Source organism: Oryzias latipes, chromosome 16, assembly GCF_053564925.1.
Source record: "Oryzias latipes strain Hd-rR chromosome 16, Olatipes_Hd-rR_3.1".
In the NCBI taxonomy this organism is placed as follows: Eukaryota; Metazoa; Chordata; class Actinopteri; order Beloniformes; family Adrianichthyidae; genus Oryzias; species Oryzias latipes.
In genome coordinates this window covers 17,237,017-17,255,814 of record NC_136252.1, presented here as the reverse complement: position 1 = coordinate 17,255,814, position 18,798 = coordinate 17,237,017, and the positions used below count along the sequence as shown (strand labels likewise).

The following is an 18,798-nucleotide window of genomic DNA, read 5'->3' as shown; positions in this document are numbered from 1 at the left end:
CAAATCTGTCTATTGACAAGAAAATTACAATTTCTATATTTGTTTGACTAAGTAAGTAAACAACTAAAATAAGACATTTAATGAGAAATGCAACATTCCGAAGAAGTTCAGCTAATATTCAGGTTGAACACAAGAACCTTTCAGCTATACACAAGTTTTATATTTTTAGGGTAGTTCATAGCTGTTACTGGTCTGGAAATGTATCTTGTTACTTTTTGGTTTTTTTTTGCAATGGTGTGTTTTAAAACAAAAAGTATAGCCCTTTTTAAAGACTTTGCTTTAGCCTTTTTGAATTTTACTAACTTTTTTTGCTCCCTCTTAAAAACCTTGGGATCAGAGCTTAGACGGTTTCTGTAAGTGTTTACAAAAAAGCAGGGGAAAAGACAAAGATCCGGGGACTGCCAAGGTAACTGATCCCTGTCACCGTGAGGCAGATGGAAAAAGGATGTTGGATCAATACACTTGGAGTGCATGTAAATATTTACAGCCTGTCCTGTCGATACAGAGAAAAGAGGAGAGAGTGAGCGGTATGAAAAAAGAAAGAGACAAAAACAGAGGACTCTCAATGCTCACCGCTGTGATAATGGTGACATTTTCAGTGTGCTGATGTCTGTGCATGGTCGGCTGATGGCCCACAGAGATGGCCTTTAGAAGAGTGACAGGCTGAAATTACCATTAAGAGCCAGCAGTATTAAGTCTCCATTTTACATACACAGCAAACACACACACACTCTCACACACACACGCGCGTCTTGTGCCATCTATTACGGCTCTTTGTGAGTTCAATGGCTTCATAACCTCTGTGCTGGAAAGATTTGATTGCTCTCTCCTCCTCAGCTTTCCTATCTGTTCCTCTCTCATCTTCCCATGCTTCCATTTTCAGCTCCGAGCCCCATCAGGACCCCGCCCCCACCCCAATCTCCTCCTCTCCTATCAGTTATGCTACCTCGGCCTCCCTTATCTGGAACTCTGCAAAATCTCCTCAAATCCATCTCCTTTTTTTTCTATTTTAGTTAGTTTTGATGCAACAACATCCTTCTTTCTGCAACAGTGTCCTCCTTTTGGCAGGATATTTGACCATACACCTTGTATCTTAGATGAGTGATCTCTATTATGGCAGCACAATAGTCAGTGTGCTCATGAGGTAATCTTGAGTTTAGGGGACTTTTTTTGCAGCCAACAGACAAATCGATTACTTTATAGCAGGCGTGTTCTCAGTTCCACATTTCCATGTGGACTTGTTCTTCAAGTGTTAAATTGGCCCTGCTGCCCCCCCCCCCCCCCAAAAAAAGGAAAACATGCCTTTATACGTTCACTGGTAACTGTATATCGGCCTTGAGAGTAACTGTAAGTGCTTTTTCCTTTTTTGTCTCTGTGATGTACTGGCAACCCATGCAGGGTGTAGCCCCCCTCTCTTCTGACAGAGTCTAGCAAAGGCTCCAGCAGACTTCCATAACCATGAATTAAGAAGAAGTGGTTCCAAAAATGAGTGAGTGTGCTCTGCCTACAGGCTTAAACAGGCTCTTCCTGTTTTTATGCAGCAGACTCCAGTTACCGCTAGACAAATAATAAACACATCAACAAAGTTCCATCCTGCCTGGTTTTCCAGTAACAGGCTAAATGAAAGTACACCTAAGTATTTCAAAGTCTCTTTCGAATATTCAAGATAGATTGTGAGTTTTTGTTCATTTTGAATATTATGTTGTAAATATGTTTCTGAAAAATGTTTCGTTTTTGAGGTTTATAATTATTTCTGTTTTGTGTGTGTTTGTATACTTCTTTTAAGCCTTAGGTAAAAAAATAAAAGCATATTTTTTGTAGACCCCCCCCCCCCCCCCCACATGACTGTAGAAATATGTGCTTTCTGTAATTCTGTCAGCTCCAACCATGCACATTTTTTATACTTCTGTGCTTTCCTGCGTTTTCTTCAGCTTCCTCTCACAACACCAATGCAAAGCTGTGATTAGGCCACAGGGGTAGGTTTTACCTCTGTGTGGCCCTCTGTGATGAACTACCAACATGCTCAGATGTGTCAATTCTCTCCAAGATGATGCAGCTTCAAATGGTTTCAGTAATGATGACAAAGAGGATAAAGATGTTAAAAAATTACATGCACATATAATAATTGTTGGACATTGTAATCCCACCAGGTTTCTAACTCCTAAAGTGATAAAAGTGGTGAAGACTTAGCATCCAGACACTCCTCTCACTAAATCAGATTATGTCATGCTGTCCCTAAGCCTGTCAGAGTAAACTTTATATATAAGATAATATATATTACCGTTGGCACACGGAAGAACGACTAGAAAGTGGGTGTGTGTGTTAGCCCGGGGGGGAATGCTGGCAGCACAGACTCTTGGCTGTTCTTCACTTATCTACGTCACAATGTGAGAATCCACTCGTTTTTGTGGATTGGGAGGGACTGGTGCCTGCAGCGCAGGTTGTAAGAGGAATACTCAGAGATGCGTGAATGGATTAAAATACCACTTTGGGGTTGTTTATTGTGAGGAATTAACATTATTATATACTTAAGAGCTCATAAAAGTTGATTTTAGATGATATAGGCCTTTCATATGTGTGTTTTTCTATATTCTGATAACCTTGCGCTCAGCTTAGTGCGTTGCAAATGTGCAAGTTTTTCGAGAAAAAAATGGCTTTTGCAGTGAAGGGCACAGCCCTTACAAGACATATACAGAGTTTACTCAGGTTGAGATGTTTTCTGGGTCTGTAAAGTCAGGCAGAGGTTTTGTTTAGTCTTTGAGGGCATGCACATGTGTGTGCAACAGGGTGTAACAGTGCGGGCCATTAAACTAGCGCTCTTTCTGCTTTATCAGGCTATTGCAGACTCCTCTGTCCGGCAAAGCGAGATGAGACAGAATCAACAATTTACCCCCATGAAACACTAAGCTGACTATTTATCACACACTGCACACTTATGCACACACACACACACAGAAAAGTCACATACCATCACATCTGTTCTTATCTAACACGTCACATACACATGAAATCATTTGATGGTATGCTGCAGCTCTATCAGAGTTAGATACTGCTCCATATCTTGGCCGGGGGCAGGCACTTGGACCTGTATGATGACAGGCATATCTACTGATGGAAAACTAACTGTGCAGTGACCTCACTCAGCACACACTCAAACATGATATACTTTGCTAGCACCAGGTAACAGATTTGGATGAAAAAAAAACTGTTTTTCAGCTCACACCTTTCAATATGCATGTCAGGGTCAGTGGAGACGGCGCTCTGGAGCCGCACAGCAAACATATGTAAAACAACACATCTTGTGGAGCTGCACATTTCCAGGTTTATCAGCTGTTTTCTGTTAATTGCCATTTTAATCAGTTCCATCATTTGTTGTCCTTTATTCTAAATTTTGGAGCAGCTTCAAATGAGTCCTAACTTTTGCCTTTGCAATAATTACTAAACCTCTTTGAGATGTGCCGCACATCTGCAGACTCCTTTGAGTGCTTTTGTGCAGTATTAATGTGAGCTGCAGTGTAGGCCTTTTAATTCTGCACAATGCAAACTCAACATGTTATTAACTATGAATTAGAGAGTCGCTTTGGGAACAGAGGCAAGAAAAGTCTGAGGCATACTCATTAAAACTGGCACATGATTTGAACAAAAACAAGGCCAAGCACAGCCACAATGAGACAATGCAGCAAAACGCTGAAGCGCGTTTGCAAACGCTGAAGTGCGTTTCCATCCATGTGGATGGATGTCTATAGAGGGTGTGGTGCTGAAGACGTCTGCCTCTGTCTACTCAAACATGAACTCATTGCTGTTACTCAAAATTCACTCAGCTATATTTCTTGTACTTACACATTCTAATGCCACATTGAAAATACTTATTAAGTTTGATTTTTTACATGCTACAAAAGCTAAAGGTTAGGGATGTCAAACTGAAAAATATCACCAAAAACTAGCACATTTGTTCACACAGTTAATATTATCTTTAAAAAGGATTTTGCAATTTGGTAAATAAGTGCATCAGAAGAACGAAATATTTAAACACCAAAAATAAACGAAGAAAAAAAGAATGGTAAATGATCCATTACGTTACAAGCGTGTGATGCCTTCTTGTCTCACTGCTCCCAAACAACTTTCTAGTCACTTTATTTTTTGTTTAGTTTCCAGTATGAGTTTCTTATAAAGATCAAACTTGATTAAAGAAAGATTTTCTGCTCTGTGAAGGATTTTTTACCTATCTGTTCTTAGAATTTTCTATAGTATTTGTATTTTTACACTTTACACTTTTAAAAATATTATTAATTTAAAGGGAAACAAAATATAAAGGCCCATCTCATGGAAATCCTGTTTTTAACATGTTCTTGTAGCATTTTTCTGATGATGGAGGACAAAGAGAGCAAATTATGCATACATTTACATTTCTGAGTATTTTTTTATTCAAATCATTGTGAATCAGGAGCAGATGACAAAGATTTATGACGCAGAAAATATGCTGGGCAAACCACAACATCCTTGCTCTAAGCTCTCAGCAAAAGGGAGGGAAAGGGGGGCGGGGTTGCTCTACGGCAACGGTCCCACCCTCAACTCAGAGGGAAATTTCTAATGAAGCACTACAGAAATTATGTCCTAGAAAACAACACAGGTTTTTTTTTTTTTTGCCTAAAAACGGCATAACCATAATTAAAAGACCACTGGGAACGCTTTGAAAATATATCAATTGGTGATCGGAGAGGGACTTGAAGAGAAGTTGAAAGTAGCTGTAGCATAAATGATAAAACCATGAGGGTCGACCTTTGACATCTTATTGATAGCTTCCAAAAGTGTCCAGAAAATACTCCCAAACATTGATTTGTAATGAAAACTTGGCTGGCTCAGATAATATAAAAACAGTATATTATTAAAAAATGACTGCAAAAATAAAAGTTCCAAAACAGATATTTTAACAGATATTTTAAGGTTGCCAATGGTGCCAGGTTTTTCAGAAAATATTCAAGACATGAGTGGCCCCAGCTTCTGCAACTGTAAGGCACTGTAACTCAAAATCATGTGAAAGTGCCTGTATCTGCAAAAAGTGGGGGCTGTTGGCCAGGTTCAAGCCATTTTTAGAGACACTTATTATAACTTTAAATCAATGACAACCTTTATGAGCCCATCAATAAACAAAATGTATAACCTCGTGTTTGTACATATAATCACTTCAACCTTTCTGACGGGTGTACGCCTTCACATTTCTATCCTAAAGAGTGATGTAGAATAAGTTATAGAAAAAAAAGTCAAGGGGTTGAGCTCTCTCAAGGGGTTGAATGAGACACCCTTCTCGTAAAACGGGAAAGTTTTGTTTATTTTGAGTGTGATGACAAAAATATGCACACGAAGCTGCTGAATATTACTGGTAACGTTGTCCCAAGTGACTTGTTTTATTCACGCTTGAAGGAAACACTTTCTAAACAAATCTGCAATAGAAGTTAAGTTTTATTTTTTTTGTGCAGAAAACAAGTTCAGATCACACAGACTGCACCTCCAGGCAAAATCTCACCTTTATTGTGAGTTGTGCATGCAAAATTTGCTGTGCAGCTGTGTGCAAATATTAGACGCAGCAGATATGACTGATTAAGAGACTTTTCTTCATGCTTGATTAGGTTTTTTTTTTTCTCAACTCAATGCACGGACCAGCTCTAAAGAACTTATAACAACACAAAAACCTGCCGAAAAAAACTAAAAATCAGCAGGGATGGTATTAAATTACAGCAAAAACAACAATTGTTTCCATTTTCTTCCTGTTGTCTGTTTACTTCCATTTGCTCGGTTTTACAGTCTAACTACCCCGGACCATACCACCACGAGTTCCATGAAAGGGGTGAGGGTGTGTTGGAAGGCTACGTTGAGGCAACACTCTGACGCCGTCTACCAGATTTACATTCAGAATCCATTTTTTCAGCTACCCAGAAATCCGTCCGAAGAGGTCTCTTTTCTGTCTCTTCCTCCATCACTCTCTTGATTATCAGAGTCCATTCCATGAGACAGTGAAAAGGGTGGGGTGGGGGTGGAAGGGGGTGGAGGGAAGTGGAAAGAAGCAAAAGATGAGAGACAGAGAGCGAAAGACTGACAGACAGAGAGATGGGGTGAAGGGGGTGGTACAGAGAGCTGTAGCTATCTGCTGAAATATTCATGTTGGTGCCAGCAGCTTTTCCATTCCCTGCTCGGCAGGGGGCTGCTGTTTGATACATCCATCGCGCTCTCCCTCTTTGCCTCTCACCCCCTCAGCCCCCCTCCTCCCTCAGACTCTCTTAACTAGTGAGGCTGGTAGATGGTAAATGCTCTTCAAGAGATGGCAGATCTCTCTCCGCTCCAACCTGGACCGTCCCTGCCCTTCAGACACAGGCTGATGAAAAATGGCTTCCATCAGTAAAGACGTGTCTTTCAAAAGTTTTGAATCAGACGCACAGAAATGATCCCAAAATAAATATTAATATTAAGATACCATCTTGTGGGAATTATTTGCTGCTCAGACTGAAAAGATGGCAATCTGTTTGATTCATGAAACTTGGCTACGCTAAAGCACACCCAGTGAATCACCAAGTTATCCGAAAGACCATCTGGGTCATTTTCTCCTCCGAAAAGACTGATCATCTCAAATCACATTGACTTAGTTTCTAAACACCTGCATCAAAATACTGGCTGTAAAAAGATCTGACTTTGACGCTGAGTCCACATGAAGGTATTTTATCTCTGATATGGCATTTTCAAACTAAAACCATCCACATCTACATTTGTGTTTTTTGTGCATCACTCAAAAAACACCAACAAATAACTTATTAAAATAATTCATTAACTTTCTTTTGGACACAGGGAACCAACAAATGCAGAAAATATGACATACAAATGGAAATTATATGTTAGTGTACAAATGAAGTAGTAAATTGATTTTAAAAAAAAAGATTTACAACCAAAAATGTGATCTCTTAACACAACTTTTTTTTATATATATTTGTCTTTGTTTTCAGCTTTAGTAAGAGCGTTTTCTTTTTTTACTGGGCAGCAGTTAAAAAAGCTACACAAATAGAAAGTTCATTTGTTCATTATCGTCATTGTAATAAGATATTTGGCAAGAGGAAAATCCCAGCATCCTCCAGTGTGTCATCATCATTTGTATACATTTTCTCTGCTGTGCTGTGTCTGATTCCAGTAATCCTCTATTAGACCCCTGACCGCTTGAGGGTCTTTCGCCGTATCTTCACTGACTGCACTCTCCTGGACCGAGTGTTGTTTCTGGAATCTGCTGGAGTCACTCTTCCAGTTTGGGGGTCACATTCAAGTCCCATTAGTGGTCACACGCTAGATGTGTGAAATCTGTTTTCTGCATTTGACCCATCTGCTCGGGGAGCGGTGAGCTGCAGATACAGCCGCAGTTTAACCCCCAATCCAACCCCTTAATGTTGAGCATCAATCAGGAAGGCCTTGGGTCTTTGGTATGACTCACCCTGTCAGTCTCATTGCAAATGCTCTACCACAAGGCCACTGAGCTGGTCTAACTGTGGGGACCCCTGTTGCCTTCACCATCCAGATTTATTCCAACTCTTCTCTCAGGTATTGGTATTTATGGATCTTCTCAAGTTCCTTCTACCTGATGCTAAGTTACTTGAGGGTTGCCAAAAGTGCAACAACAGGATTTAGGAGCTGGTCCACAGTGTGTCCAGAATATTCATATTATTGCCTCAAAAAGATCTGCATAGTGATGAAGCCAACTAGAATGTAAACAAATGTATCTTCAAACTTAAAGGCTACTGTATTAAAGGAATGAAAAATCACTTTTTTAACTTTGTCAACCTTATTGTTTCTGGTGTCTGTAAAAAGTGTCGCTTATGCATAAAACTTGACTTTAACCCTTAAAAATGACCATTTAGTGTGTTGCAGTTGTATAATAACTTTCAATGCTTGATAGACGAGTGATTAAGTGATTTAGCAAAAGGCAAAAAAACAAACCTTTCAAATATTAAAGCCAAAACTCATTTTAGGTTTTTCTGTTAATTTAGATTAAAAACCCTGTTTTAACCAATTAAAAACTGTTGAAGAAATAGGTCAAAATTAATATTATCACAGACGGTTTTCATAGATGTCAAATCAGTTCAAAACTATTTCACATCACTTGTTATCAAACTTAGAAGCAGAGTCATAGAGGTAAAAATCAACTGTAATTTACTGCAGGACCTTTTTAATCAGGGCCATGAATTTGTTATTGCCTGCTGAGCATCTACTTCAAATAGCTCCTGGCACATTTTGGCATCACGTCTCAATTATTTATTCAAGAATTGCTGTCAGTAAGTGTTTGCCAAACAAATACAGACAGCAAAACCCACTATGTGCATGATATGAAAATTCAGGACACGTCTATCAGAGAAATGTGTTCTTTTCGAGAACAGCCTGCTATAATGTTAGTTGTGCAGGTGTAAAAGAGAACAGCGAGTTTTCAAGTGACATTCAACCTGAGGAGAGCTGGTGAGAAAACGTTCAGATTTGCTCTTGCAACATGACAAACACTTTCTGAGAGAACCCCATTGCTTTTCTGCAGGTTTTTACCGAAACGTCACGTGACTCAAAGATTGTTCCAGAGGCCTTTACCGCAGAATCAAGAGAGTGGTCCAAGGAAAACACTGCTGAAGATGAAAACAGCAGTCTCAGAGGAAAAAAGTTGTGTCTTTCGATGAATAACCACATAATTTTTTTTTTCTTTTTAGGACTGATGTCAGGCCTGGTGGTTAAACAGGGAGGGACTGCCTTCATGGTCACGGCCTGCAGTGTGTGTGTGTGTTTGTGCATGTGAGGTTGCATTTAACCAACGCATGTTGGGGGATGTGGCAGATGCTGCAGAGGCAAGGATTACTGTGTGTGGCTTTAAGCATGTGTGTTAAAAATATCTTTGCCACAGCGGGAAGCCACAGTGGGCAATTACAGTGCAGCATCTGGGCTTGCACACATTTATTAGTGTGCATGCAGGCGTGTGGGTGTGTGTGTGTGGAGTGTGTGCTGGGTGGTTCAGGCGGAGTTCAGATTACTCACATCTTTGCTCGTGGAGTTTCAGTAAATGATGCAGGGCGGGTTTGACAACGAGGAGAACTTGTGACACAGGAACAAATTCCTAACTCACGCCATCGAAATGACAGAAATCAACGGAAGGAATGATGGGGAAATGTGGAGAGGCAACAAAAACAAAACTGCAAACAGAAAAAAGTTGCATTAAAAGAAAGCCAGAGCAGAAAAGAAAATCTCCTTTTTGCCCAAAAAACACAAAACACACCTTAGTTTTTATTCTACTCTTTAAAAAAATGCAGAAAACAATGCGGTTCTTTCTCTTGAAGAACTGGAATTATTTCTCTTGCTTAATTACTGTTGGTTTGTTGCAAAAAAAATTCAGAAAATCCTGCTTTTTCTCTCCAAGACAACAATCGCTAGACTTCCCAAATGGTTCAGAGGTTCCCTTTCATTTAAATCAAACTATTTCAATGAAGATTATGAAAGAGGAACACAAAGTAAATGCTTTCCTTCAAAAGGTCAAACGTTTAGCTTTCATTTTATTCTTTTGAACTTGACATTGCAACTTTTAGGCAATACTGAAGGCCACACATGACACACGGTTTTACTCTAGTATTCTACTCCGCAGCTACAATTTGTCTAAAACTTAAATATCTTTCAATATTTCTTTACAAATGAATTTCATTCCAAAACAGAAATTTTGTTTGTCTTATTGAATACGAGTGACTATATCATAGATATTTTGTTTTATTGCTACAAATGACCTGTTGTTTATATTATTATGTTTAGTTTTTTGAGCTATGGGAACAAATCAATTTCCCTGTTCTAGGATCAATTGAAGTTCGATCTAATCCTATTTTAATTTAAGGACACATTTCTATGTTGTTCATAACAGGTGTTTTAAGTCCTCAATCACTTTCCAGAATCTTTTATTAAATTTCTTTTTAATAATATCCTTCCTGGCTGCATTTAAAAAAGCCTAGGTACTACCACAGCAACGTAAAACAATAAGTTTACTATTTAGTGCTTTTACAACAAGAAATGCATTTTCTTTTACAAAGCTGTCTTCCCAGCACAATAGAGGATGCAATGACAATGTAAATTAAATATGATCTTTAGAAGGGCATTATTTTTTTTCTGATTTCTGCTTGAAAATGATCTGTTGAGAACACAGAGGCCAAACTGGTTGAATCCAGCCAGGGAGTTCCACAGGGGTGAGGCCAGGGACATTTTAAATCTAATCTTCCCTTAGCAATCTTAAATTTAAGTAAAATGTTTTTCGTTGTTTCTTCGGCTGATGCTGCAGGTTAATATTGTTAGACTTGTGCAAAGCCTCACATTTGTTTTTGGCTTACTTGCTGATATTTCAACTTGTATGAAATAAATAAATAATGTACTTTTTCCATATTTTTTTTATCATTCTGGTCAATGAGCACAAGTGTCTGAATGGCTTGACTTTAATTTTAAAGAGGTTTGAAAAAATATAACACATGTTGCCACCTGTTATGCCTGTGCTGAATTATATTAAGTTCCCAGTATGTTCAAACATTGCAAAACATGCAATTTTATACAGCCTATTTTACAAATAGCAAATAAAATCTAATAACAACACATTATATGCTGGATGTATAATAACAACCTCAGCTTTAATTGTTTTATTGGATGACAGACGCTTATTTCAATACAAAAAAAATGTGTTTTTTTTTTAATTGAATGAATAAATCTCATCTTTGTTACATCAAACTGGTTCTATCTGAAGAAAGGACCTCTAAAAAAAAAGACCTGTAAATGCTATTTTAAAAGATAACAATTGCATCAGTTGTAAAGACTGGTGTCGTGGGACGAGAAAAATTGTTCAAAATAACAAAAACACATTTTAAACACTTTCCATTGTCCATTCCATTGTTACTAAAACTGTGCTTACAGCTTATTTTTTATGCCTTCACTTGTCCTCCACTGTCTTCATCTATTTCATCCTGTGAAGATAATCACAGGCATTTTGTCAAATTCTGACTAAGACACCACATTACCATAATGAAGACAAAGCCTCAAATAAAAACACAGAACATTTGTGAAGATGAATATAAATATTTTACACAGTTAGTCTGGCACAAAATAATTAAAAATGCCTGGTGATATTTCTAAAGAAGACTGGAGATGTTTTTAAATAACAGTGTGATTTTAAATTGATCCCAGAATCTCAAGAAAGAGATAGCAGACTGTCCATGCACAGACTGCTGTGAATTCTCTGAAGAAATGCTCTGGTGTGCCATGAGCTCTGTTTATATCCTGGCTGCATTAATCAGTGACTTGCTCATGGAAGACAAACCTACCTGGTGCTTCAGTAAAATGAGAGGAATTGAGCAAGAGAAGCCAGAGAGAAAGGGTAATGCACAGTATGGATTGCTGCAGTGGATATATTGCATGTGGAGCAGAATGTACCCAGCAGCTGAAATTAATCTATCAAGTAGATTAAAAAAAGTTAAATATGCAGTTGCATAACTCATAATAAGATAAAATAAGATAAGATATTCTTTATTGATCCCACGTGGGGGAAATTCAACTGTCACAGCGGGTCAGAGCAAAATAGAGAAAAAAGAAGAGAAAAAAAGAAGAATAACAACAATGTGCAAAAAGAATAAAAGGGTATTTAAAATGTGCAAAAAATGCAAAAGTAATAACATATAACAACATGAAGAATCTACACCTATCTTTACTATGTTGACTGAATCGGAGAAACATGTGGAGGTTACTAGTTCATTCAATTGGAAACAAGAGATTAGTAAGCTCTCAGGGTAAAAAAAATTACTCAAGAAACACACACATTTCTGTTTATTTTAGTTTAATAACGTGCCTTTGTTACTCCAGTCATTTCTGTCTATACTGACTCGCATCAAACTGTGGAGGCTGTGGCCACAACTCTATCCATCTGAGGGTTTTCATGTGCATTTCTGCTTTCTTTTTAACTTGGCCTGCAGAAACGACTCCAACAAGCCCATTCACATGCGTCAAAACATTGCAATTCACTGGTCGCAGCTTCAAAATATATTACATATCAGCTTCTTTTTTTACTAGTTTCCTAAATGCAAGCAGGCCTAAGGCACACATGCCTCTGCGCTCCCAGAGCAGTCAGGAAATAATGGAGTGTTGTTTGGTCACACAATGACACCAACAACAAAAGAATAAATGAGTGAAAACGGCAATTTCCACACCCACCGATGCTGACAATTAACCAGCTTAGTGAGTCTCGTTTGGCCTCAACCTCTTCCCTTTTGTCCATTTGCTTTGCTCTTGGTTTTTTTCCCCTCTCCCCTAAATAACTCTTAATCGCTGTGTGTAACTACTGCCCCCGTGTGGCCAGAATCTGTCATTGTGTCCATCACTGCATTGCAGTGTCTCGTCAGCTTATATTTTTTGTGGTTCAGTTTAACTTAAAAGAGAACTCAAAAGTTTGTTAATTTCGCTGGGGAAAAATTTCGTTTTCCATCCAGCGTATCATGAATCTGTATGTACGAGGTAAAGGTTATATTATTTACATGCAATTAAACTAAAAGTCAATTGCGGTCCAAGCCAGGGTAACGTGGATACATCTATTTTGTCCTGAGCACAAACAAAACTGAACAGACTGATTTTGAACCTAGTTTTTGTTTTTTCTTTTGGCAACTTTCCATCCATCCATCAATTTCTTAAGACCCGCTCAATCCGTTTTGGGGAGTCATTGGGTTGCTGGAGCCTATCCCAGCCATTGTTGGGCAAAGACAGGGTACACGCTGGATGGTTCGCCAATTCATCGCAGCGCCACATTCAGGTAAGCTTCCTTTATTATTAACGTTTACTTTATTTCTGTCTCATATGAAGATGTTTGTTTGACTTGTCTGAATGAACAGCTTTGAGCCTAATCTTAAGTGCTACAATATTCCTAATTCAAAAAATAATAAAAGTGAATTAATGGTGCTCTGCAAACTGATTGACAATGTTGCTCTTTCTCTCACAAAAAGCACATTTTAGCACAATTTGTCTTCTCACTTTAAGTCCAGAACACCCCTGGAGTGGCTTTTACAACAAACGGTACTTTATATAAACTTGAAAAACACAAAAGTGGTCTGTCTTGAAACAATGTCTGTCATTGCATTGACCACAAACTGACAGCTCTAATATGACTTTATTGTTTCCCAAATGGGTGTCCTTGCCAGATTCCAGGACCAGAAGACAACTTCCTCCACAGTGACAGCCTCTTTCAGTGCACGCAGGCACTGTGTGGAAGTGCATTATGGAGCTACCGAGTGCAGCGTCAACTCGCAGGGGACCCTCATCACTGCACCACAATACCTCCACATCTACCTTGGCCTTTGACCAGCATTTCACTTCAACAGCTAAAGGAATACTCCTCCTCTCTGAGATAGTAAGGTTCACTTGTTAGACTCTGCCTTCACGCTGCTCAGGAGCTCTGACATTAAGCTGAGGACAAGAGGTTACTTTTAGAAAAAAAAGAGATTTGTTTAGTTTTTGTTTGTTTTATTGGCCAGAGAAGTAAAAAAAAACTATATAGTGATGATTTGCATGCTTATAAGCATTTTAAAAAATGGAAGGTTTTATTTTGCATGAGACAGTATTCTACACCATAAAATAGTAACAACAAAAATAAACCAAAAAGTCAGAAAAGCTTTACCCAGCTTTGAAAAGAATAAATATAAATATAAAAACAAAGCAAAAAACAAAAAGCCTAAAAGACAAAGACACTGTTTGCATGAAAATAGGAGGTTAACCAAAAACACAAAACAAGTCCAGTTTTCCTCCTCTCCTTTCCTCATTGTTCGTCTTCCTTTTCATGTCAACTACAGGAAAAAAGTCTGGATGGCCTAATCCAAAACAAGGTCAGGAATCGGATTGGCCACAACTGATGTTTTCTGTTCCAACATCACCAGATAAAATTTTTAGGCGAATTCTGCACCATTTTCTCATAAATGCATATAAACGCATCACAAAGAGTGTCCAAAATGATATATGCAGGCTTCTAGATGCATCTTGAATATAGTTATATTTCATTGAAAATGATTTTAACTTTGTAGTAAAACAAGGCTAATGTAAAACTACAAACCAATTTGTGATTTGCTTTGCAAAGAAACAGTTATGTTCTACTAGTGAAAGTATTTTTGTCTCTCGTGGGAGTCTACATGTTTTGTTGTGGATAAGGAAGGGTGTGGTTTAGCTAGAAAAGGGGCATCACAGGAAAAAAAAAACAATTCAGGGCAGAAATTCAAATTTATAGACAATAGAAATAGATGATCAGAAATGAAAAAGGTTGTTTTCTGTTCTCTCGTCAGGTGTGTGGCATGTTGGTGTGGATTCTGGTCGCGGGCACAGATTATTTTCATCTCCCTGCTCTTAGCTGGGTGATGTTTGTTGCCATCGTTTTCTGGATTTTAACGGTGTGCCTGTTTATAATTTACCTCACCAGAGCTCATGACAGGTTACCACAGATCCCCTGGACAACACTGGTAACATGCACAAACCTTGCAAACATTAGATTCCCTCCAGTGTAGCTCAAAGGAGCTGTTTTGATTCATACATGACAAAACGTTGTTTCTTTCAGTCTGTGTGCTTTGACTGCAGCGCGACAGCACTGTATCTGGTAACAGCAGTGGTACATGCTCTTTCTGTCAGCCAGGCCATCAGAGGGCGACATAACTACAACTGTTGGGCAGCATCTGCAGTAAGAACATCCTTTTTTGTTCATACAGACATTTAGTTTTCATTTTGTGAACATATAAGTTAAAAAAGAATTCTCTGCACCTTTGAAACTTTTGAAAAAACGGAACCAATCAGAAATGATTTACGTTTTAATCATTTTTCCATATGGGAAAAATAAAAAATATTCAATTTTCTTCTAAATGACACCCAAAAGGTGACAGAAAGTGAACAACCGTACAGTTATAAACCACAATAACTGGTTGACAAGGCATTACTGTCTTGCAAATACAACAAGAACAGTCACTAAAATTTTGCAACTGTCCTCTTCCTTTTCCAGTTCTTTGCATTTCTCACCACGCTGTGCTATGCAGGGAGCAGCTGCCTGAGCCTTCACGCCTGGAAAAGCTCAGAAGAAGAGCAGTAGTCATCACATTTTCCCATGTTTCAAAAAGGGTTGAAGCTTCCCTGTGCGTAACTATTACATAGAAGGGCAGGGGTGGCTGCCTTTAATCAATAAATGTTGCAGAGAGTATCACTAAGCAGCAGTGAGGTTGAGTTCACTGATATATTTTATCAGCTAAAATAAACAAAGGAATTTAACAGAGAGAGAAAACGACTTTTCTCTACATTTGTGTGAAGTGGAATTGTTACTTGTTGTATCCACCTGTGCAACTGTCATATCTGAACATAAGTCAAAAATAAACATGAAAATGTAGGACAAAAGTCCACTTTCCATCAACGTTTTTTCTTTTACATTGCGTAGAATCTATTTACTTCTCCTTTGGTAAGAATTAGTTTTGTTTCTAATTTAAGTATAGTAAATTTGTGTTATCAAATGTCCCTATTGTGGCTTCTTTTTATAGACATGTTTCTTTACTCTGGAATATAAAAGCTCCTATTTTCATATAATTTTATATTTTGCACATTTAACTGCCCCTATATCACCAAATCTCAGTATTCATATGTATTGTCATAATTTTTTGTGATAAAATTTTAACTAAACGTTTTGACTTCAAGAACATTTTTGTTATCTAATGCCCCAAGGAAGGGAGCATCCACAATTGCCCTTAAAGGTTCTGCAGATATCCAGTGTTTTAGTTTTTTATTAGTTTCAGTGTTTGCTGGTAAGATAAAGATATAAAGAGAAACTTTGCATGTTTGATTATTAAACTTGCTGTAATGTATATTTATTACTCAGCTTTATTTTACGCAAAAATAAGTTACCTATTGTATAAACCAATTATGAAAGCAGCTATTGTTTTTGTCTTCTTGCAAACACGTTACATTGCTGTAACAAGAGCTGAATAAAATCAATATATTCAACCAGATATATTGATTTAGGAAAAAACTGCATGAGACTGAATCTAGTTTTAAAGCAGATAGTCAATGCTTTTAACGGTTTTGCATTAATCATAAAACACCAGGACATGAAAACTCCTATCTGCAAAGTTCCCAAATAATCAAAAGGAAAATACCAGAACTTCTAAATCTGCAATGTCTGAGCCAGATGGCAGATGGATGCAAACATCCATCAAACCACTTATCTTAATTTAGCATCACCATGAAAGCAAAAACATAAGGGATTTTTTTTATAGCTGGGAACAAATTCAGGCATCATGAGGTAAATGAGGAACTTGGAGCTGTCAGTTCCCCACAACCCCTCCAAAAAAACCTTTAATTTAAATTACTTTACACTCCATAAAAAACTCATTCATGACAGCGAGGTGTGACCTAAATTGAACTACAAGTCGTTCAGCACAGCAGTCAGGACTCTTCAGAGGTGTTGAACTGCAGAGCTAAAAAATGTCAGAAAAGTGGCAACTAATGTTTTGTAAAAACAAAATAGCAATTCTGATTCAGATGAAGCAAATCTTCAACGTTAATGGCATTCGTATTTTTGAGAAGTGTGGCTTTTTCATAAGAGTTGGTCTTTGCGTACCAAACCCATCTTCCTCTAAAAACAGCTCTGCTACTGGCAGTTTCACACTATTACTGTTTAATAATCACATTACCAAACTTGTTAGTACACCCAAAATCTAGCCTCAGTTATGAAACAGCAAAATGCTGTAATCTGGGCAAGTTTGTGGATAAGCATGCTCAGTTCCCAGAGAGAGAAGCTGAGTTTCATAACAAAATAAACAATTTTAACGTTAAATGGCTGCTTTGCTGCTTCCTGATAATATTTGTGATTCTACAGAACTATTAAGACAATAGGAACATGTAAAACTGTCAGAAATCTTAACTGGTTCATAGAGCTTTACACTAAACTAGAAGAACATAGAAAAAAAATCCAATATTCACTTGGAAATTGAACACAACACGGAATCATTTTCAATATTTTCAAGTACTAACTTATTTTCCACACTCTCTAATTCTTAACTCTTCTCAGAGTTTATTTAGTAACAAAATTGCGTAGTTTTAATTTAATTTTCTAATGTGGACATTCTGACAGGAACACATTTATTCAGTTTGAAACAGCACTAATGTGGTGGCAAAGATCAACTTTAAAAATACTACAGAGTTCCCTCCATTTCATGTTTTTTGAGCCGTAGTGGGCAGCTGTGGCTTAAAACCGGTTAGTACGTGTCATAAACTTCAGTTTAATTGTTACGTGCGGCACATAAAAGTCAACAAACAACCTCTGACTTCAACTGAATTTCTGCCAGTGTGCGCATGTGCATTGCAGCAGAAACTGTCGTTTAACCCCAAACCAGCTAAAAGAAATTGAAATATCTGTGCATGTGAAGGGGAGGAAAAATATTTTACATGTGAAAGATGCAAAATGCAAAGTGGATGTGTTGTTCTTTTTTTGGTCCTGTAAGTCGCTATAGTTTTTGGCCTCGTGAGACCACAAAGTAGCACTCTTTAATATGCCATGGAGCATTTAATACTCTTCCATTGGGAAAAGCTTTTTTTCTCTTAAATGCACAAGGAAAAAAAGCATGACATACTGTGGTAAAACATTGCAGAAAAAACATTAATTGAATTCTTCACCTCTAGCTCAGTTGCCTTTTTTTTATACAAGAATTGTCTTAATGCCTGAAATAGAGAGAGAGAGAGAGAGAGATTCTAGCCCGCAATGGGAGAAGAATGCTGACCTTGTTTTTTCTTTTATGTAAAGTCCAGTCTGGTCAAAAGTGCAGAAGTTAGTTATACATTCTGCTGAAAATCAAGTTGAATTTGGCAAGTTACCAGACTCTGTTCGACTCCCATTTTTTGCATAAGGTAATCATTGACCTCATTTATTCAGACTTGTAATGTAGGCAAAAGAAAGCTGGGACCATTTAATAGTCCCGTCACAGTGACGGCGTCAATAAAACTCCTCATGTAAACCTTGCAAAGTTTATTAGCCGTCATGAGCTCATTCTGTGTTAGTCAACTGAAGGTCCAGTTTTTCTACAACGGTTTTGACTCTTTGCTGTTTGAGTGTTTGCACAGAATTTCGAAACAATTCCCCTGGAGTAGAGATTCACTGATGTGGATTCAATCTGAGGACAGATCACTAATAGATGGGCCCAAATCCATCATAGACATGCAAGTTCCTGAAACAGTTTGGGGTCATTATAGTTTATCGCTAATATAAAAAAAAGATAAAAACTTTATGAGTAAATGCTTGATAATGACTTGAAAACTAAATAATAACACAGTTTGTAAAGTCAAGCTCAATTATACACTTTACTTTTATTATTATTTTGACCTTTTGAAAGTTTAGCATTTAAAAATGTTATTTCTTACAATAGTACAAAAGGTTACACATTGAAATCTATTTTGTCTTGCAAAGCAAAAGCAGAAGAATCCATTTTTGGTCTCTTGTCCATGCCTCTCCACTCAAAGACTCACTGAAGCCTTTTTTTTGTGCTCAGTAACCTGTAATGTGTTGTCCGAGGGTCAATGAAACTGCACTCCCTGGCAGACATCACTGATTAACCTTGATTGTTCCTGCAGAGTCAGACCTTCTGCACCAGGATTTCATAGTAATACGTCTTTCACTGGCTGTTGCATCAGGATGCCACAAAAATAGATTTTTATGTTTAACGATCCAGTAAATTAAAAATGCTGGCTGGGCAGCCAACCTCAGCAAGGAGACAC

At 37.8% G+C, this 18,798-nt stretch overlaps 1 protein-coding gene across 1 annotated transcript; it reads left to right on the top strand.

Annotated features, from left to right (window-relative positions):
* The first annotated feature begins 12,233 nt into the window (after window positions 1–12,233).
* On the top strand, window positions 12,234–15,930 carry cmtm8b (CKLF-like MARVEL transmembrane domain containing 8b). Its single transcript, XM_004078045.4, has 4 exons — window positions 12,234–13,420; window positions 14,343–14,516; window positions 14,612–14,731; window positions 15,047–15,930. Exons 1-4 carry the CDS (start codon window positions 13,289–13,291, stop codon window positions 15,131–15,133), a joined length of 513 nt encoding a protein of 170 aa, XP_004078093.1. The 5' UTR covers window positions 12,234–13,288; the 3' UTR covers window positions 15,134–15,930.
* The last annotated feature ends 2,868 nt before the right edge of the window (window positions 15,931–18,798 follow it).

Coding starts and splice junctions, on each gene's coding strand:
- cmtm8b (XM_004078045.4), top strand. CDS start 13,289: ATGGAGCTACCGAGTGCAGCGTCAACTCGCAGGGGACCCTCATCACTG. Junction 13,421..14,342: donor TACTCCTCCTCTCTGAGATA/GTAAGGTTCACT, acceptor TTCTCTCGTCAG/GTGTGTGGCATGTTGGTGTG. Junction 14,732..15,046: donor ACTGTTGGGCAGCATCTGCA/GTAAGAACATCC, acceptor TTCCTTTTCCAG/TTCTTTGCATTTCTCACCAC.